The sequence below is a fragment of the Littorina saxatilis genome, linkage group LG14 (genome assembly GCF_037325665.1).
Source record: "Littorina saxatilis isolate snail1 linkage group LG14, US_GU_Lsax_2.0, whole genome shotgun sequence".
Classification (NCBI taxonomy): Eukaryota; Metazoa; Mollusca; class Gastropoda; order Littorinimorpha; family Littorinidae; genus Littorina; species Littorina saxatilis.
Genome location: NC_090258.1, coordinates 37,189,640 through 37,208,885, shown reverse-complemented (window position 1 = coordinate 37,208,885; position 19,246 = coordinate 37,189,640). Strand labels below are relative to the sequence as shown.

Here is a 19,246-nt window from a genome sequence, read left to right as displayed (position 1 = left end):
GTGGAGGCCAACGCTGTTTCACTGTTGTGAGAAGCTTGTGAAATTACGTTTTTTGTCCTCCGACTTGGCCACGGCCAAAGCTCGGCGACCGACGCACGTCGGTCCAAGCCACAGGCGCGAGAAATGTTCATTGCAATTTGTCTCAGGCGGATAGGTTTTTGCTTCTGTGCAGTTTCAGTGCTGTGTTTTTTTTAAGTGATGTATGTTTTGTTTTAGTAAAATGTTCTGTTCAATTGTTTGTTTGTATATATGTACAAACAAGTCGCGTAAGGCGAAGTTACTACATTTAGTCAAGCTGTGGAACTCACAGAATGAAATTGAACGTAGTCCGCCGCTAGTGCAAAAGGCAGTAAAAGTGACAAGCCTGTTTGGCGCGGTAGCGGTTGCTCTGTCAATTTGATTGAAAAATGAGGGTGTGACAGTGCCGCCTTAACTTTTACAAAAAGCCGGATATGACGTCATCAAAGACATTTATCGAAAAAATGAAAAAATATCCAGGAATATCATACCCAGGAACTTTCATGTCAAATTTCATAAAGATCGGTCCAGTAGTTTACTCTCAATCGCTCTACACACACACATGCACACACTGACACACACACACACACACACACACACATACACCACGACCCTCGTCTCGATTCCCCCTCTATGTTAAAACTAAATGTAAAAAGGCTGTTTGCGCCATTTGCCGATCAGCGCGATCTAAGATGGCGCAGAACCATATGACGATCCGCAGAAACTGAGCGCGCACCCATCTCGACGGATGGGCCAAGCCGTTTTGGACGGCAATCGATCGTCGGGTATAGAACCAACCAGAACCAATTACCAATCAGATGCGGCTTCATGTTATTTGCGACCTGCGGAAGTTGTTCAAAATAGCGAGAATAATATGTTGACTTACTTCTCATTCAATATTGACGTCATGCTTTCGCAGAAATGAGTTCAGAATTTTTATCCGATAAAAGTTTTTCGCGTTTTAGGAGTGTTGACTTCTTCTCATAGAACATGCTTACGTACGTATTTTTGAAGGTGCGACGCACTAGTTACGCTGAACTGCGCTCAGAATAATTCACGCTGATTGTTCGTGGCAACGATTGTTACTGAATTAAAAGTGACACTTTTTGAACTGCGCTCAAAGAGTTGAATTGCAGTTACGTTTACACGTAGCCCTGAATCTTTACATCATTGATACTCTCTTTGTGTACACTGCATAGAGGGGGGCGATGCTTTACCACGTGCACCGGGAATGGGCTTTTTGGACGTAACGTGCATGGGAATGGGGAAATTCTCGTAGCGTGTACCGTGCACAGAGGTCCGGCGTGCACCGTGCATGGAGCAAGTTTTTCGTAACGTGCACCGTTGATCACCGTGCATGGCACTTTTGGCCTCAACGTGCACGTGCACAGACCCCCCCCCCCCCCCCCCCCATGGTGACCCTCTGCATAGATCATGGATCGTCACACAGAGTTATGCAAGGATCAACTTGAGACAATTTTGTCTTCAAAATGATCGCTGGTCCTCACCAAAGAAAAGTACTCTGCCACAGTGGCACACTTCTTCTTCTTCTTCTTCGTTCATGGGCTTAGACTCCCACGTTCACTCATGTTTTTAGCACGAGTGGATTTTTACGTGTATGACCGTTTTTTTACCCCGCCATTCAGGCAGCCATACGCCGATTTCGGGGGAGGCATGCTGGGTATTTTTGTGTTTCTATAACCCACCGAACTCTGACATGGATTACAGGATCTTTTCCGTGCGCACTTGGTCTCGTGCTTGCGTGTACACACGAAGGGGGTTAAGTCACAAGCAGGTCTGCACATAAGTTGACCTGGGAGATCGGAAAAATCTCCACTCTTAACCCACCAGGCGGCAGCGACCGGGATTCGAACTCACGACCTCCCGATTAGGAGGCCGACGTCTTACCACCACGCCACTGCGCCCGTCAGTGGCACACTTGAAGAACCCTCGTGATCCTGTTGATGCGCATTTCAAACACTGGGTCAAAACAAAGGAATTTGGCATAGTTGATATTCCAGCACTTCAACTCCAACTCGTTGATGCACTTGTTGTCCCGAATCCAGCTGCATCAAAAATAGAGGGAGCCGCACTCGTCATCTGCGCGTTGTTCATGCCGACAAGTTATATGATGTTACCAAACAGGTGCATATGTTGATGAGCTGAAACATGCCGGCTACAAGAAAGTCATGGAATTTGTACAGCGCCATTACTACGGAATCACGCGTGCTTATATACAGACATTTTGTAAGACGTATCCCACCTGCCACGGCCACAGATCACCATGCAAGCCTCCGTCAGTTGCAGCCAATCATTGAAGGACCTTTCATGGCAAGAATTCATAGACATGCGACACAGCCCAGATGGAACCTACCACTACATAGCCCACTTCATGGATCACTTCACCAAGTTCCATATTTTATTTCCATTGGCTACCAAATCAGCAGACGAAGTATCAAAGATGTTTGCTGAACGAGTTTTGGCCTACTTGGGTTCACCACGCATATTCCACACTGACAATGGCCGGGAGTTCGTGAACCAGGTGATGCATGCCCTCCTGAAGGTGTGGAACAGAGATGTGACCTTTGACATACATGTATCTTGAAAACACACACACACAATGTAACCTCACACTCACATACAATTATAACACAACATGACCATAGCATGTTTGAAGTGTTAGGAGACAGACGCACAACACAAAACCATGTTTTCGACAAAAACACCATCTCAAAACGTCGGGGAGATGAAGCGCGGTGCGTGTTTTCACATAACTATCGGTCAGTGTCAGCTTGACCCGTCCAGCTACCGCCCTGTGTTCGGGTTAAACAACACGCCGGTGTGACGTTTTCATCTTTCGCCGTGTTGATATTTCGCTTCTAGGCCTCGTTGATGTAGTATAAACTCTACACTGAACAAATAAAACACCCTTCGATAGTACTGATGAGCGACCTTGTGTACCTTACATTCATGGGGCCAAATTTGTCCAACCAATTTGTTTTATTTAACTTAGAAATTTGATTCATCCTAAAAAGTGTAACCACTCAGTACACGTTTTTGAAGAATTCGATTTTTGGGGTGAAATCTTATAAATTTTACCACCAATTTTCTTCACATGCTTTTCGTCCATAAATAATTTCACTTCTTAATTTAACCAGGAAACAACATTTCAGTCTTGAGTATATGTTGAGGGGGAAATATGTACACAGGCGAAAGATGAAATCGTGACACCGGGCTGGCAGTGCCCACTGATACGGTCAGTGTCAGCTTGACCTGTCCAGCTACCACGCTGTATTTGGGTTTGTAAACAACACGGCTGGCAGCGCCCACTGATATTATTGCCACTCTTCAATCGCGACAGGCTCCATAGACTCTAGTTAGGATTCATGGGTCCGATACTACCCTGAATCGGTACCACATCTGAGTCGGCCATTTTTTTCTATCTCCGTGGTGCCGGAAACCGCGTCACGTGAGTTGATCGTCCGCGTTCATTGGCTGACTACCAAAACGTGTTTTCAGATTTTAGAGCATGCTCTGAAACCCAAAACACGATGCGAAAACACGAAAGTGTTTTCTGAAACGCGTTTTGGGGGATGTCACACAGGAAACACGCTGTTTTGTGTTTGTTTTGAAAGAAAACAACTGTTTTGTGTTGTGCGTCTGACATGGCCGTACTCTCTTTATGAAAAGGAACATAAATCTTAATGTTCTTGGGAGATTGGATGAACTAATATGTTATTTATTATGCCACACTAGCACTTGCCTGACCTGAGTGTTAAATTTATCTGTTCACGAAAGGGCTTATCTTGCACTCGTCAGCTTTACCTGCTTAAAACTTTTACTCAACATTTTTAAAAATGCAGCTACAGTACCATTGTGACTGTGATTTGGCAAATCAATTATCATGGGGAATAAGTCTAACACAGACAGGGAGAGGTAAACAGTGTGTTGTTCTGGTTTATCTGTTTGACAACCATAAATCTAACAGGACTTGTGATGAACCAGCGAGTATTGGAAAGAACCTTTGTATAACCAAGAGAAGTAGACTTCACAGCACAGCAATGTGTCTATTATTTTGGTCAATGACAAAAAGCAAAACTGCCTGAAACGATCAAATGTGTGGTCAGGACGGATACTCACATCACAACACATCGGACAAAGATTGTAAGACTTTTTGTGTGTATGGTGCTGTGCATGTTATGTTTTAATGTTGAAATGCTAAATGTGCTGTACACAATTAGGAACACACCCACACACACACAAACAACGCATAAACTTCATGAATATTCAGTGAATCATGGAAGGAATATTTTATTGCACAATGAAATAAAACAGAAACAAAACTCCCCCCTGCTGTAACCAAAAAGGACAGATCAAAGTTGTGTGATGTTACATGTACACTCATTTAATACTGTACATCCTGTAAACAGATTTTATCTTCCATTTCTTTCTTTCTTTATTTGGTGTTTAACGTCGTTTTCAATCACGAAGGTTATATCGCGACGGTGGAAGGGGGAAGATGGGATAGAGCCCCTTGTTAATTGTTTCTTGTTCACAAAAGCACTAATCAAAAATTTGCTCCAGGGGCTTGCAACGTAGTACAATATATTACCTTACTGGGAGAATGCAAGTTTCCAGTACAAAGGACTTAACATTTCTTACGTACTGCTTGACTAAAATCTTTACAAAAATTGACTATATTCTATACAAGAAACACTTAACAAGGGTAAAAGGAGAAACAGAATCCGTCAGTCACCTCTTACGACATGCTGGGGAGCATCGGGCAAATTCTTTCTCGTCCCAACCAATATGGGACTCCCCCTAACCCGCGGGGGGTTTATCTTCCATTAAAGTTCCAGAAAAGTGTATCAGAAAAACAAAAATAATCACGTTTAAAATAAGCAGAAGTAACCCAAACCACCAGCGCAAAAAAAAAAAAGTTAACATTTATTCAGAGACTATACAACAGTGCTGTGATACACAAGGTTGAACAAAAACAAGCTTAAACTTTCCCTGCATGCAAATAATGTACACAAAAAAGAACACAATGGGACTATCACAGAATTGTACAATTAAGCAAACATATTTCAGACTTCTTTTCAGGCAAACCCTTAACCTCCTAACCATGGTTACATCTGGCACTATCTTCCATGTTTTGAAATGCAGAAATAAAAGTGTTGGTCATTGTACATCAGTGCTGGTCAATAATATGAAAACACCACTTCTACAAAAAACTATAGCTGCCAACCTAAGGTCTTGAAAAATCCTGAGAGAGAATTGAATAAAACAGTGAAGCCTGGTAGAGGGGGGTTCCAAAAATAAGGGAAAATTTGAAGCAAAATGGTGCAGTCTAGTGAAGGATGAGTCTTGTATATGAATCCAACCAAGAGACTCACGCCTACAGGCGCTTGAGAAAACATGCTTTTTAGACAAGTATGCAAGAACTTTTGGATATCTGGAAGTCACTGCAATAATTGGGAACATTGGGACTGGAAATAAAAATAGGAAAGTCTGGATTAAGCTTAGGAAATTCTGGACTAAAGCATAAACGTTTTAACAAACTCGACAAAACAAAAGCTATGACCAGCGTGCGAGTCTCCCTGAGTATAAACAAGTCGCGTAAGGCGAAAATAAACATTTAGTCAAGTAGCTGTCGAACTCACAGAATGAAACTGAACGCAATGCAACGCAGCAAGACCGTATACTCGTAGCATCGTCAGTCCACCGCTCATGGCAAAGGCAGTGAAATTGACAAGAAGAGCGGGGTAGTAGTTGCGCTGAGAAGGATAGCACGCTTTTCTGTACCTCTCTTCGTTTTAACTTTCTGAGCGTGTTTTTAATCCAAACATATCATATCTATATGTTTTTGGAATCAGGAACCGACAAGGAATAAGATGAAAGTGCTTTTAAATTGATTTCGAAAATTTAATTTTGATCATAATTTTTATATTTTTAATTTTCAGAGCTTGTTTTTAATCCAAATATAACATATTTATATGTTTTGGGAATCAGAAAATGATGGAGAATAAGATGAACGTAAATTTGGATCGTTTTATAAAAAAAATATTTTTTTTACAATTTTCAGATTTTTAATGACCAAAGTCATTAATTAATTTTTAAGCCACCAAGCTGAAATGCAATACCGAAGTCCGGGCTTCGTCGGAGATTACTTGACCAAAATTTCAACCAATTTGGTTGAAAAATGAGAGCGTGACAGTGCCGCCTCAACTTTCACGAAAAGCCGGATATGACGTCATCAAAGACATTTATCAAAAAAATGAAAAAAATGTCTGAGGATATCATACCCAGGAACTCTCATGTCAAATTTCATAAAGATCGGTCCAGTAGTTTAGTCTGAATCGCTCTACACACACACACAGACAGACAGACAGACACACATACACCACGACCCTCGTCTCGATTCCCCCCTCTATGTTAAAACATTTAGTCAAAACTTGACTAAATGTAAAAAAGCTGATATATATAAACAATAGTTTAGCTCTGTTGCTATGTGTACGTTAGGGTTGCTATGTGTACGTTAGGTGTAGAAAAAAGTGAACACACAACAAAAAATTATAAAACCAGAGAAGAATACTGGAAATAACTTAGAAGCCTACTGTTGTAAAAAAAGCGTGTGTGTGTGGGGGAGGGGGTGGGGTCTTATCTTGGTGTGATTTGCTACTCTGTCACCTTGGAATAAGACAATGATGAAACTTGTGCTGGAACCAGGCTGACCAAGGGATAACAATTATGGTTCTACCCAAAACCCAACGCATACCAGTGATATTTCTGTTTTCATAACAAAGGGTGTAACTGTATCCTGAATCTGTCTCAGATCTTTCTTTCTTTATTTGGTGTTTAACGTCGTTTTCAACCACGAAGGTTATATCTTTCTTTATTTGGTGTTTAACGTCGTTTTCAACCACGAAGGTTATATCGCGACGGGGAAAGGGGGGGAGATGGGATAGAGCCACTTGTTAATTGTTTCTTGTTCACAAAAGCACTAATAAAAAAATTGCTCCAGGGGCTTGCAACGTAGTACAATATATTACCTTACTGGGAGAATGCAAGTTTCCAGTACAAAGGACTTAACATTTCTTACATACTGCTTGACTAAAATCTTTACAAACATTGACTATATTCTATACAAGAAACACTTAACAAGGGGAAAAGGAGAAACAGAATCCGTTAGTCGCCTCTTACGACATGCTGGGGAGCATCGGGTAAATTCTTCCCCCTAACCCGCGGGGGGTATCTGTCTCAGATATACATGTACATGGGTGCAACCTGGAAAATTCCAAAAACCGGCAAAAGTTGGGGTCCAGCTTTTTTAGTATTTAAAATGCCAAAAAAAACCTCTCCTGGAACAAAAACATTGGCAGCCGATGAAACCAAAAACCGGCTGCCGGCGTGTAGCGCAGAGTTGCACCCATGCATGTACGATAATGTCTTATACTGAAAAGAAGACCAAACATTTTGTATTTCTGATTTGAAAACATTCCTTTGAGGCTTATTTTGGCAAATGGTCAGTCTTGATCTCAAACACAATGAGCAGTTGTTTTGAACAACAAAAAGAAGTAACGGCTGCATTTCTTCAATAAGAACTCACAAGAAATAATATACCACCAACACTACTACATACATTGTATATAGCTATCAGCGAAATTGTACTCCACCCCTTCCTTCGCCAGAAGTGTCTTTATAAAAAAATAAAACGAAATAAAAAAGCAAAATATACCCAGCTCACTAAACCAAAACAGCAGAATGATCATCAACAGACTGTCAACCTTACAAAGTCCTTCAAGAAACTGGCACCACTACAAAGCATTGTTACACAAAAACAGTTTATCTTTCATGAAAAATAGTCAGCTCCACAATCGCCTGTAGGTTATACCAAACAAAACAAAGCCAAAACAAAACCAAGTAGAAAGCAAGAGCAGTATTCCTTTGTTCGCTCTCTGTAGCTAGAAGGCTCCTGTAATTAAATAAAGATTTTTATAATGGGGGGTAACTAAACAAGGCTTAAGAGTTCCTTGACGTCACTGTCCGCTAGGTGAGATACCCTTCTTGCAGATACCAGTAAGTGTGTGCAGCCCACCCCAATCATAAACCATGGTTCTGTCTCCATTGGTCAGCACCGTCTATCTGCATGGCTATAACTTTCATGCATGATTCATAATTGTGGAAGACAATACGACAAAACTACTCTTCATGCCCCGTTTCCTTTTCTCTTCATCATATGGAAAAAAATCGACTTTCCTGCAAAGTGCAATACTTCTGCAAATAAGCTCTATTTCTCAGATAAGTACTAGCATATCTGTTGCAAAATGAACAAGGTAAAAAACAATCTTCACAAAAACATGGTCATGACACTGCACCCGAACCCAAACAAATATTTATCATCTAACCCTAGAATTGAAGTCAACCACAGGGAAAATTCAATCTTACATTTGAACTGTTCTTCAATGAGACTGCCCTGGGTGAATATCCCAGACATTCAAGTTTAAACCTAACCATCAACATAGCAAAAAAATTTAGTTACAGTACAAATCCCTCCAGCAGTAGAAGCCAGTATACACATTATTCACTGATCGTCAAGAGCGTCTTACCAATTCAATTTAGGAATGTGTTATGTGGATTTCATGAAACTTATAATAAAATGATGTCATGCAAAAAATAAAAGCATATCAATCAATCAATCAATCAATAACAAAAATACTAATGAATTAATAAATAAGAAAAAGAAAAAATTACAGAAATATATTGAAAATAAACGTCCGGGAGGAGCACATCTATGTGGGATGATTGTCTGAAAAACTAAAAACTTAAACGCAGAGACAACGACAGAAACTAGAGGATGAAACATTTATATATATATATATACACTAAACTTTTAACAAAGAAATCATAACGATGAATACACAAGGAATCTGCGTGTGTCTTCAGCACTAGCTACATACTATTCCTGAAGTGAGAGTTGCACACTCAGATGGTACAAACGGCATGACAGGTACTTACAATGTCACAAATAAGTGGAGAAAACATAAAACAGCAGTGTACCTATCAATAATTTCAGAGGACCTAAACACTAGTGCAAAGTTTCTGCCAGCACACTTTCTCCACACCACTTGTTCTATCGATATGTTGTGCACAGTTCTGAAATCTTTCGCCAGTAGACAATGCTTGGAAATAACTCTGTCAGAGTTTTCATATGCTGAGGAAGAGTTGAAGTCCTTGTAGGTGTGGCGAGCTGAGCTATATACTTCTTCTTCTTCAGCGTTCATGGGCTAAAACTCCCACATACACTTTCTTTTTTTTGCACGAGTGGGTTTTACATACGTGTATTACCAATTTTACCCTGCCATTTAAGCAACCATACGCCGCTTTTGAGGGAAGCATGCTGGATATTTTCATGTTTCTATAACCCACCGAACTCTGACATGGATTACAGAATCTTTTCTGTGCGCATTTGGTCTTGTGCTTGCGTGTACACACAAAGGGGGATAAGGCACTAGCAGGTCTGCACAATAGTTGACCTGGGAGATTGGACAAATCTAAAACCTCAACTCACCAGGAGGGGTCGGGATTCGAACTCACGACCTTCCAATTGGGAGGCCGATGTCTTATCCACTAGGCCACTGCGGCCGTCTGAAATACCAGCAGTTGCCTTCACAGTAAATGACAATGAGCTCCCATCTGTGTGTTTTCCACAGACAAGCGGATGACATTGAGCCATCACTGCATAACCATGTACCGCTTTTCTCTTCTTTTCTAAACATGAAAATAAGAGCTCATTATTGAATTATACACTGTATCTTCACTGATTATTCCCACTGAGCTTTACATAGCTCAGATTGCCTCAACTTCAAGGAAGACTACTCTACAACAGCCCATGAAAACCTTGACAGAGTTATATTCTTCAAAGGCATCCAAGGGCAGGAGGATCCTTTCTTACTACCACACATCTCTATAAGGTCACTGGGCGTAAACAAAGCCACATATTGATAAGGAAATCAAATGTACATAAAAAGTGGAATGTTTGAATAAACAAGGATGTGAAAATAATTGATAAATCAGAACATTACACACCTGTTGCCACTCCTATTTTATTTTCTACTGATCTGAGTACACACAATCAATAAAATAATCAAATGCAAAAAGTGTTGTGAAAACTTCAACAGATGATTTCTTTCCCCTGCAGTAAATCAACTCCACGGTGAAATCAGACAGAGGGTGTTTCTCCAATCTTCACAAATTGGGTCAATAGAAGACAAAAGTTACACAAAAAGTGAAAAGGGATTTTTTTAAATACTTCTGCTTTGATAAGAACACTCCAGTTGGCCGCTGTCAGCGTGAGTTCGTCCCCACGTTCGGCGAGAGATTTATTTCTCAGAGTCAACTTTGTGTGCAGACTCTCCTCGGTGTCCGAACACCCCCGTGTGTACACGCAAGCACAAGACCAAGTGCGCACGAAAAAGATCCTGTAATCCATGTCAGAGTTCGGTGGGTTATAGAAACACGAAAATACCCAGCATGCTTCCTCCGAAAAACGGCGTATGGCTGCCTAAATGGCGGGGTAAAAAACGGTCATACACGTAAAATTCCACTCGTGCAATAAACAGGAGTGTACGTGGGAGTTTCAGCCCACGAACGCAGAAGAAGAAAAGAACACTGCTGCAGAGTCCAGATCATGTTGAAAAGGAAAATACAAATTGGTTAAAAAAACAAGAACTGCAAGACCATTGTTACACTGTAATAGCTGTACATCAATAATGTCATGAGATTGCTAAATGTTACTGTTACTTTGAAATGCATGTCAAGAGATTGGTGTCCTAAATTATTAATTTTTTGTACACATCAGATCTCAAATAATAAAGGGCAGGAAAAAATGACAAAAAGTCGCACAACTTCTGAACATTTTCTCCAACCGAACAAGTTCTTTCTCGTGATGAAAGCAATCAAAGTTGATGAAAAATATAGATCTCGATACCTGAACACCATAGGTGGCAGGCTCAATGGGACTGCTAAAATGCTACTGACATTTGTAGTAAAAAAACAAGTCGCGTAAGGCGAAGTTACTACATTTAGTCAAGCTGTGGAACTCACAGAATGAAACTGAACGTAGTCCGCCGCTAGTGCAAAAGGCAGTGAAAGTGACGAGCCTGTTTGGCGCGGTAGCGATTGCGCTGTGCTTCATAGCACGCTTTACTGTACCTCTCTTCGTTTTAACTTTCTGAGCGTGTTTTTAATCCAAACATATCATATCTATATTTTTTTGGAATCAGGAACCGACAAGGAATAAGATGAAACTGTTTTTAAAACGATTTCTGAAATTTAATTTTGATCATAATTTTTATATTTTTAATTTTCAGAGCTTGTTTTTAATCCAAATATAACATATGTATATGTTTTTGGAATCAGAAAATGACGAAGAATAAGATGAAATTGTTTTTGGATCGTTTAATAAAAAAATAATTTTAATTACAAGTTTCCGATTTTTAATGACCAAACTCACTCATTAGTTTTTAAGCCACCAAGCTGAAATGCAATACCAAAACCCGGGCTTCGTCGAAGATTGCTTTGCCAAAATTTCAATCAATTTGATTGAAAAATGAGGGTGTGACAGTGCCGCCTCAACTTTTACAAAAAGCCGGATATGACGTCATCAAAGGTATTTATCGAAAAAATGAAAAAAACGTCCGGGGATATCATACCCAGGAACTCTCATGTCAAATTTCATAAAGATCGGCCCATTAGTTTAGTCTGAATCGCTCTACACACACAGACAGACAGACAGACAGACAGACAGACAGACAGACAGACAGACAGACATACACCACGACCCTCGTCTCGATTCCCCCCTCTATGTTAAAACATTTAGTCAAAACTTGACTAAATGTAAAAAGAAGAACAAAGTGTACAAATACAATTCAACAAAATGCAGAGTAATAAATGAAAAATTGGAGCCTCTTTCTTACTGGTTTTCGTCTACTCGCATGCACCATCCACAAGGTAACTGATTATGCTGACTAAAATGATTAACATCAAGTATTCCCTGCCAACCCGCTCCCTCAGACAACAAGCACACCAACGGAGTGTCCCAATCCTTCAAACCACTGCAGCTGTTACATAGAAACCTATGTTCTTTGACAGCGTCACTTACACAAGTGCAGCAACTAGACCAACAAACACCACTGCGTTACAACTGAACCACCGAGTCATACCTGTAAGCAGCAGGCTCAGCTTTTACTTCTCTGTAAAAACTTGGAGTAAAAGGGCTGTGAACAGTTAGAATTATTCCATATTACAATGCAAGTGACAGAAGAGCCTGTGGTACTGAGAGTGAAAGACCAAGATCATAGACAAAGGGAGAGCACTTGCACCAGAAGTACTTCAACATAATTGCACTCTTCAAACGTTCCCTCAAGTTACATGTCAAAACGGCAGTAAACAGCTAGAATTAGTCCACACCAAAATGCAACTGACAGAAGAAGGTGATTATTTTTGGCGAAATACTAAGATCAAAGACAAAGGGGTGGCACTCACCACAGAATTTGCAATAAAATTACATATGTGCATGTACTTTTGTTTTAAGCCCTTAAAAAGGTGAGAAAAGAGGCTCTAAAGGTAGGGAAAGGGATGAACCATTGTGGTAATGTTGTTTTTCCCAGGTGTGACACTAAACAAAAGCTAGCCCATAAACACTTGAATAGTTGTGGAAATAAGCATCTACTGAAAACCTCTCCCATTCCAGTTCAACGATTAACAAGACCACTTGCTGACTAACTTGAGATTAGAAATTCACAATTCCACCATGAAATATAAAACAAGTTTATGTTCTTAGGTGAGCACAGTTACAAGAAAATGACAAAGATCAGAGAAATAGCTCCAATTCTACAAAGATTCAAAGAGAGCATTGAAATTGATATTGACAGCAGAATCAGTCATACAAACAGATGTCTGAATGCTGTGAAATGTTTTGAGTTGAGAAAAAGTTACATAGCGAAGTCTGCTTATCTCCAATCTGGTGCACAGTGCCATGTCAAATGCTGATTTGTGTCCAGTTGCGTTGAAACTAGCCTGTATTTCCACCCCTTCACTCCCCTCCTGGTTTCTTGTTGCCATGGAAACCAAGGGCGCTCTTCCATTCTCGTGTCACTCCACTCATCACATTCTTTCTATCAATAAATACCCCTACAGTTGCTCCGATGTTACAAGAAAGCACTGGGGTTGGCAAAAGGATCCTTCTGGTTTCTATACCGCATTGCTAACCACACGCCAATTATCTGCACACAGAAAAAGAAGAGAATATTACAAATGTGCCAACATTTTCAGAGCTGTTTTTTACTGAAAGGGCTATGCATGCATGTGAAGCAATCTAACTAAAACTGCTCATCTAAATGCTACTAAATATGCAGACCTTGGAACCCCTGTTTTGTACTTAGATTCTACAAAAAACTTGGAGTATCTTCAGAAAAATGAGCATACTCCACACAGCATTTGAACATCCATGGTTCAAACATGCTTCACATGCGTCTGTCGCATCGATGATCAAGTTTACCAATACATTAAAATCAAATGCATATATCAATGTTTACTGACAAAAACTGTAATCATGTGTCAAAATACTGAATCGGCTTCGGAATGCGCTTGTGAAGAAAAGGAGTCTGGGAATTTTTCTCGCCATATTTTTTCACCACTGACAGTACTGATCGTATTCTAGACAATTATGCGTACAAAACACGGTTCTTTCTTTATTTGGTGTTTAACGTCGTTTTCAACCACGAAGGTTATATCGCGACGGGACAAAACACGGTGAAATCATATGGGTTCCCAGGTCTGAATATGCATTCATCCTCAAAAGTCCAGCATTTGATACATATACAAGTGGTATTTCTCTCATAAGACCTCAACAAAGCTTAGGAAATCAGATCTTAAAAGGGAGGGAGTCTTAAACGTGGGGTAAATTTATAGAGGTTATGAACAGAAATTGTGTGAAAGCATGAGGGTCACTAAAGGGGGATTCCGCTATGTACTTCCACAGTAAAACCAAGCGACAAAAATGTAGAGTTTGGAAAATAGTCTGCATGCCCACTCAGAGTACTTTAGATTTATGCAACTACAGTTCCCAGCTATAAACACACAGAGCAGTTCACTATTTAACTACACTTCATAGATCAGGATCACAAAACACAATGCTATGTAAAGAAAATGTTTCGGCTAAACCAGAAAAAAAAGGGTTCACAATTAAAACTACACTGCAAGAAAAAGAATCCCATTAATAAGATAGAATGACGAGTAATGAAGATTCTGCAATATACCTAAGCATAGTCTTTGTTCCACCTCATTAATCTGTCTCATCACAATAACTTTCAGCCTTCTGTTTCAACAGGTGTTCATAATTCAAACTGAAATTCTTTCTTTTTAAGCATCACAGCCTCAAACAATCTTCTTTTTTTCTCTCACAGTATTCAAATGCGCATTAATTTGGAAGAACTGTACATTGTTCACTACAATTCGAAGTGCCCAACGAAACACTACACTATTGACTAAAGAAAACAAAAAAGGCGTTATATATTTCTTTGCTGAAAAAACAGGACAAGGTAAAAATCATGTGCAATAAATTGTCAGTGCCCTTCACCCGGTAACGCCTTTAAATTATGATATTTTCTGTTCACATGTATTACAAGACAAAAAATTTGATGCAATATTTTTAACACAAGAAGGTAACGTTGTGAACTTAGTCCTCTGGGATATGAACCCACATGCAAAACAATCCAAAGAAAAAAAAGAAAGAATGAACGAAAAGATAAGGAAACTAAGGAAATCGAAACTAATGAAATGAAAATAAGGAAACAAAAATCGAACATTTTAGTAGTAAATTTTCATTTGATTAATATACTTACCCAACTCACATATAGCAATTTACTTCAGTCTAGTGCTAGAACGCTGTATCGCATCACCTTGGTAACAAGGGAGGCAACTCTAAAACAAGTCACGTAAGTCACGTTACAACATTTAGTCAAGCTGTCGAACTAACAGAATGAAACTGAACTCACTGCATTTTTACAACAAGAGCGTATACTCGTAGCATCGTCAGTCCACCGCTCGATGCACAGGCAGTGAAATTGACAAGAAGAGCGGGGTAGTAGTTGCGCTGAGAAGGATAGCACGCTTTTCTTTATCTCTATTCTTTTTAACTTTCTGAGCGTGTTTTTAATCCAAACATATCACATCTATATGTTTTTGGAATCAGGAACCCACAAGGAATAAGATGAAATTGTTTTTAAATCGATTTCGGAAATTTTATTTTAATAATAATTTTTATATTTTAATTTTCAGAGCTTGTTTTTAATCCGAATATAACATATTTATATGTTTTTGGAATCAGAAAATGATGAAGAATAAGATAAACGTAAATTTGGATCGTTTTAAATTTTTTTAATTTTTATATTTTATTTACAATTCAGATTTTTAATGACCAAAGTCATTAATTAATTTTTAAGCCACCAAGCTGAAATGCAATACCGAAGTCCGGCCTTCGTCGAAGATTGCTGGGCCAAAATTTCAATCAATTTGATTGAAAAATGAGGGTGTGACAGTGCCGCCTCAACTTTTACAAAAAGCCGGATATGACGTCATCAAGATGAAAAATATGCAAAAATGCTCACCCCAAACACAAAGTAAAAGAAGAGGGACGTGCAAGGAAAACCAAGGTGAAGTCTGACCCAAGGAAAAGTCAGACGAAAGGCTGAAAAGCCTAAGCGAAGCAAAACACCTCCGTAGCCACGGAGCGCTGAGTAGAGAATGATTACAATATGGCGGCAAGGTCAGGAAGTCACGTGACTACAGCGTTCTAGCACTAGACTGAAGTAAATTGCTATATGTGAGTTGGTTTAAGATATGTAATTTAATGGAGACAAACAATCTTGTACCCTGCCATACTTAATAATTTTTTCTCTAAAATGGAGCAAAATCATGTGATCTGTCTGAATATGCACACTCTAAAGATTTCAAATGTTGAGATGGTATGGCAGGCGTTTCTATCACAACCAACCATTATTTATTTTATTTTTTCAAAAATGAAAAGGAAGAAAAAGTCACAGACACAAACACACATTCTCTCTCTCAGTCCAACCTTAAAGCAAAGCAGGCAACCAAGTGTGTGTTTAAAAAAAAAATCTCCAGACAGTGTAAATTTTCATTTATAGACAAAGTTAAAAAACAAAGGAATACTGTACTCACCGATACAAGAACGAGACAAGACGGTACGAATTTTCGCTTATGGAAGCTTCATCAGGAAAAACAAGAACACAAAAGACAACAAAAAGCAGACGCAACACGGAACGAACAAGGTTTGAAAGAAAATGGAGGGGAAACACGCAAAAAAGGGAAGGAACTTCAGGAACGGAAATGAATGAAAGGGGAGAGAAGTGGTTGGATGATGTTTTTGTTGTCTTTTGTGTTCTTGTTTTTCCTGATGAAGCTTCCATAAGCGAAAATTCGTACCGTCTTGTCTCGTTCTTGTATCAGTGAGTACAGTATTCCTTTGTTTTTTAACTTTGTTCATCTTACCACAGTCACTTCGTTGTTTAGATTTATAGACAAATTCAATTTCAGATATTTATCTCAAGCCATCTTTCTAACTGTAAATCAATTTGCATAGGAATGTTTGCTGGAGGGTACATGTAATAAAGAAACCAGTCACCGTGCAAAAATGAGAAAAGAAGGAAACAACAAGTCGCGTAAGGCAAAATAACAACATTTAGTCAAGCTGTCGAACTCACAGAATGAAACTGAATGCACTGCTTTTTTCACCAAGACCACATACTCGTAGTTTCGTCAGTCCACCGTTTGTGGCAAAGGCAGTGAAATCGACAAGCCATGCAGAATAGTGCGGTAGTGGTCGCGCTGAGCAGCATGACACGCTTTTCTGTATGACTATTCTTATTAGCTTACTGAGTTTGTTTTTAATCCAAACATATCATATCTATATGTTTTTGGAATCAGGGACCGACAAGGAATAAGATGAAATTGTTTTTAAATCGATTTCTGCCAAACGGTTGTGTGACGTGTCTAGTGTGTTGGCGAAGTGTCTTGTGCTTGTCACTTCTCGCTTTCAGCCCTCACCGCTGGCTAGCACCGTCTGTCCTTTTTAGGACAATGCGAAAAGAGAGCAGAATGCGTCAGTCTCTCCTGCCAGTACAATAACCTCTCCACAACAAGCCCTATGTAGTGCCTCCATCGCGGCGACAGGCGTAAACTGGGTACCGCAAGGCCCCAGGCTAGACTACAAGGACTCGGAGGAGGTTGGCCCCTAGACGTGCGGCATGCGGGCCCACCGGTGTGTGGAAACGCCCAGGTGCCCACGAACCAACCTCCAGCTATGGGTCAAATAGCCGGGCAGGATAGGCTCGTCAACCCTGGCAGGCAGCTATCCTAAGAGAAGACCACTCTGAATTCAAAACGAGGGTAGAGGAGGCTCATCATCCATGGAAGGAAACTCGTCTAGGAGAAGGAAAACTCCGAAATGAAACCCACGCAGTCCCTCGAAGACGGAACGGCACTGGCCTTTTTTAGGCGGGGAGCAGACCGGGTGCCTACGCTATCCTCGACAAATGGTTGTGTCATCAACGAATCAACGTGATGGTGTCGTCTTCATGGATCGCAGCCAGGTGAAGACGGTGCCGGGCCCTCAGCCTCAAAGGGGCCCACCCAATGCGACTGGCGACTCCCACCCATCTGACGTGGCCGGGGATGGGCGGAGTAGAGCTACCGGCTACCAGATCAAAGTCATGCAGATTTCGGACAATTAAGTTTAATCATAATTTTCATATTTTTAATTTTCTGAGCTTGTTTGTAATCCAAATATAACATCTATATATATATACGACTTGTGTCTGTGTGTGTGTGTGTGTGTCTGTCTGTGCGCGATGCACGGCCAAAGTTCTCGATGGATCTGCTTCAAATTTGGTGGGCTTATTCAGAGAGACCCCGGACACAACCTCATCGATGAGATATTTCAACACGTGCTCTCAGCGCGCAGCGCTGAACCGATTTTGGTTCCACCTCAGCTACCCGGGCCCCCATACAGACACACCAAAGCCGCTAGACCACATCACAACGCCAAAGTTCTCGGTGGATCTTTTTGAAATTTGGACACCGTATTCAGCTACACCCCGGACACAACCTCATCGACTGAGATATTTCAACACGTGCTCTCAGCGCTGAACCGATTTTGGTTTTTCTGTTCATTTCACCATTCCCAGTAACTCTTCCTTATCTTCTCCAGTGTTTTGCGTTTATCTCCCTTCCTTCGTGTGGCTTCAATCCATATTCCCGTTACTGACTACGTTACTATTTTTAGAATGTCACTGCGCTGTCCAGAACGCTTCCCTTGCACCCGTAAGTTGTTCTTACTGTCAAAGTGAAAAGGTCGAATCAATTTATAGCCACGCGAAAAATACACTGTCACCTATCTCTATATATTTATAGATATAGATATACATATATATATACGGCTTCTGTGTGTGTGTGTGTGTGTTTGTGTGTGTGTGTGGGCAACACCTGTGGATTGTAGAGTTCTGTTTGTGATGTGGTCTGGCGGCATTGGTGTGTGTCTATATATGTTCAGGCCTTCCTTCCAGAAGCCATAACAGTTATTCTCAATCCCGTTTGAGTGGACTTCGGCTTCACATATGATTGTGGTGTTTCGGCACTCAGTTACATTTGGCGTCGTCGACAGCGATGGGACTCGACATGAGATATTTCAACACGTGCTCTCAGCGCGCAGCGCTGAACCGATTTGGGTTTTTCTCTTTATTTTCTCCAGTGTTTTCAGCGTTTATCTCCCTTCCTTCGTGTGGCGTCAATCCATATTCCCGTTACTACGTTACTATTTTTAGAATGTCACTGCGCTGTCCAGAACGCTTCCCTTGCACCCGTAAGTTGTTCTTACTGTCAAAGTGAAAAGGTCGAATCAATTTATAGCCACGCGAAAAATACACTGTCATCTATCTCTATATATTTATAAATATAGATATACATATATATATATACGCCTTCTCTGTGTGTGTGTGTGTGTGTGTGTGGGCAACACCTGTGGATTGTAGAGTTCTGTTTGTGATGGGGTCTAGCGGCTTTTGTCTGTCTGTATGTTCTGGCATTTGAGAAGCCACAACAGATAATATAGGGCTAAGAAATAAGCTCTGAAATTCTCAATCCCGTT

At 40.4% G+C, this 19,246-nt stretch overlaps 1 protein-coding gene across 2 annotated transcripts in view; it reads right to left on the bottom strand.

The window, feature by feature from the left end:
* Positions 1-10,917: 10,917 nt before the first annotated feature.
* The window catches only part of LOC138947705 (tetraspanin-13-like), a 35,039-nt gene continuing 26,710 nt past the window's right edge, over positions 10,918-19,246 (bottom strand). For both annotated transcript variants that reach the window (XM_070319239.1, XM_070319238.1), the window contains one exon: positions 10,918-13,304. Coding sequence is in view for 1 of the 2 variants with exons in the window: in XM_070319238.1 (XP_070175339.1) it covers positions 13,230-13,304 (75 nt within the window). In the remaining variant the exon portion in view is untranslated. The remainder of the gene's footprint in view (positions 13,305-19,246) is intronic.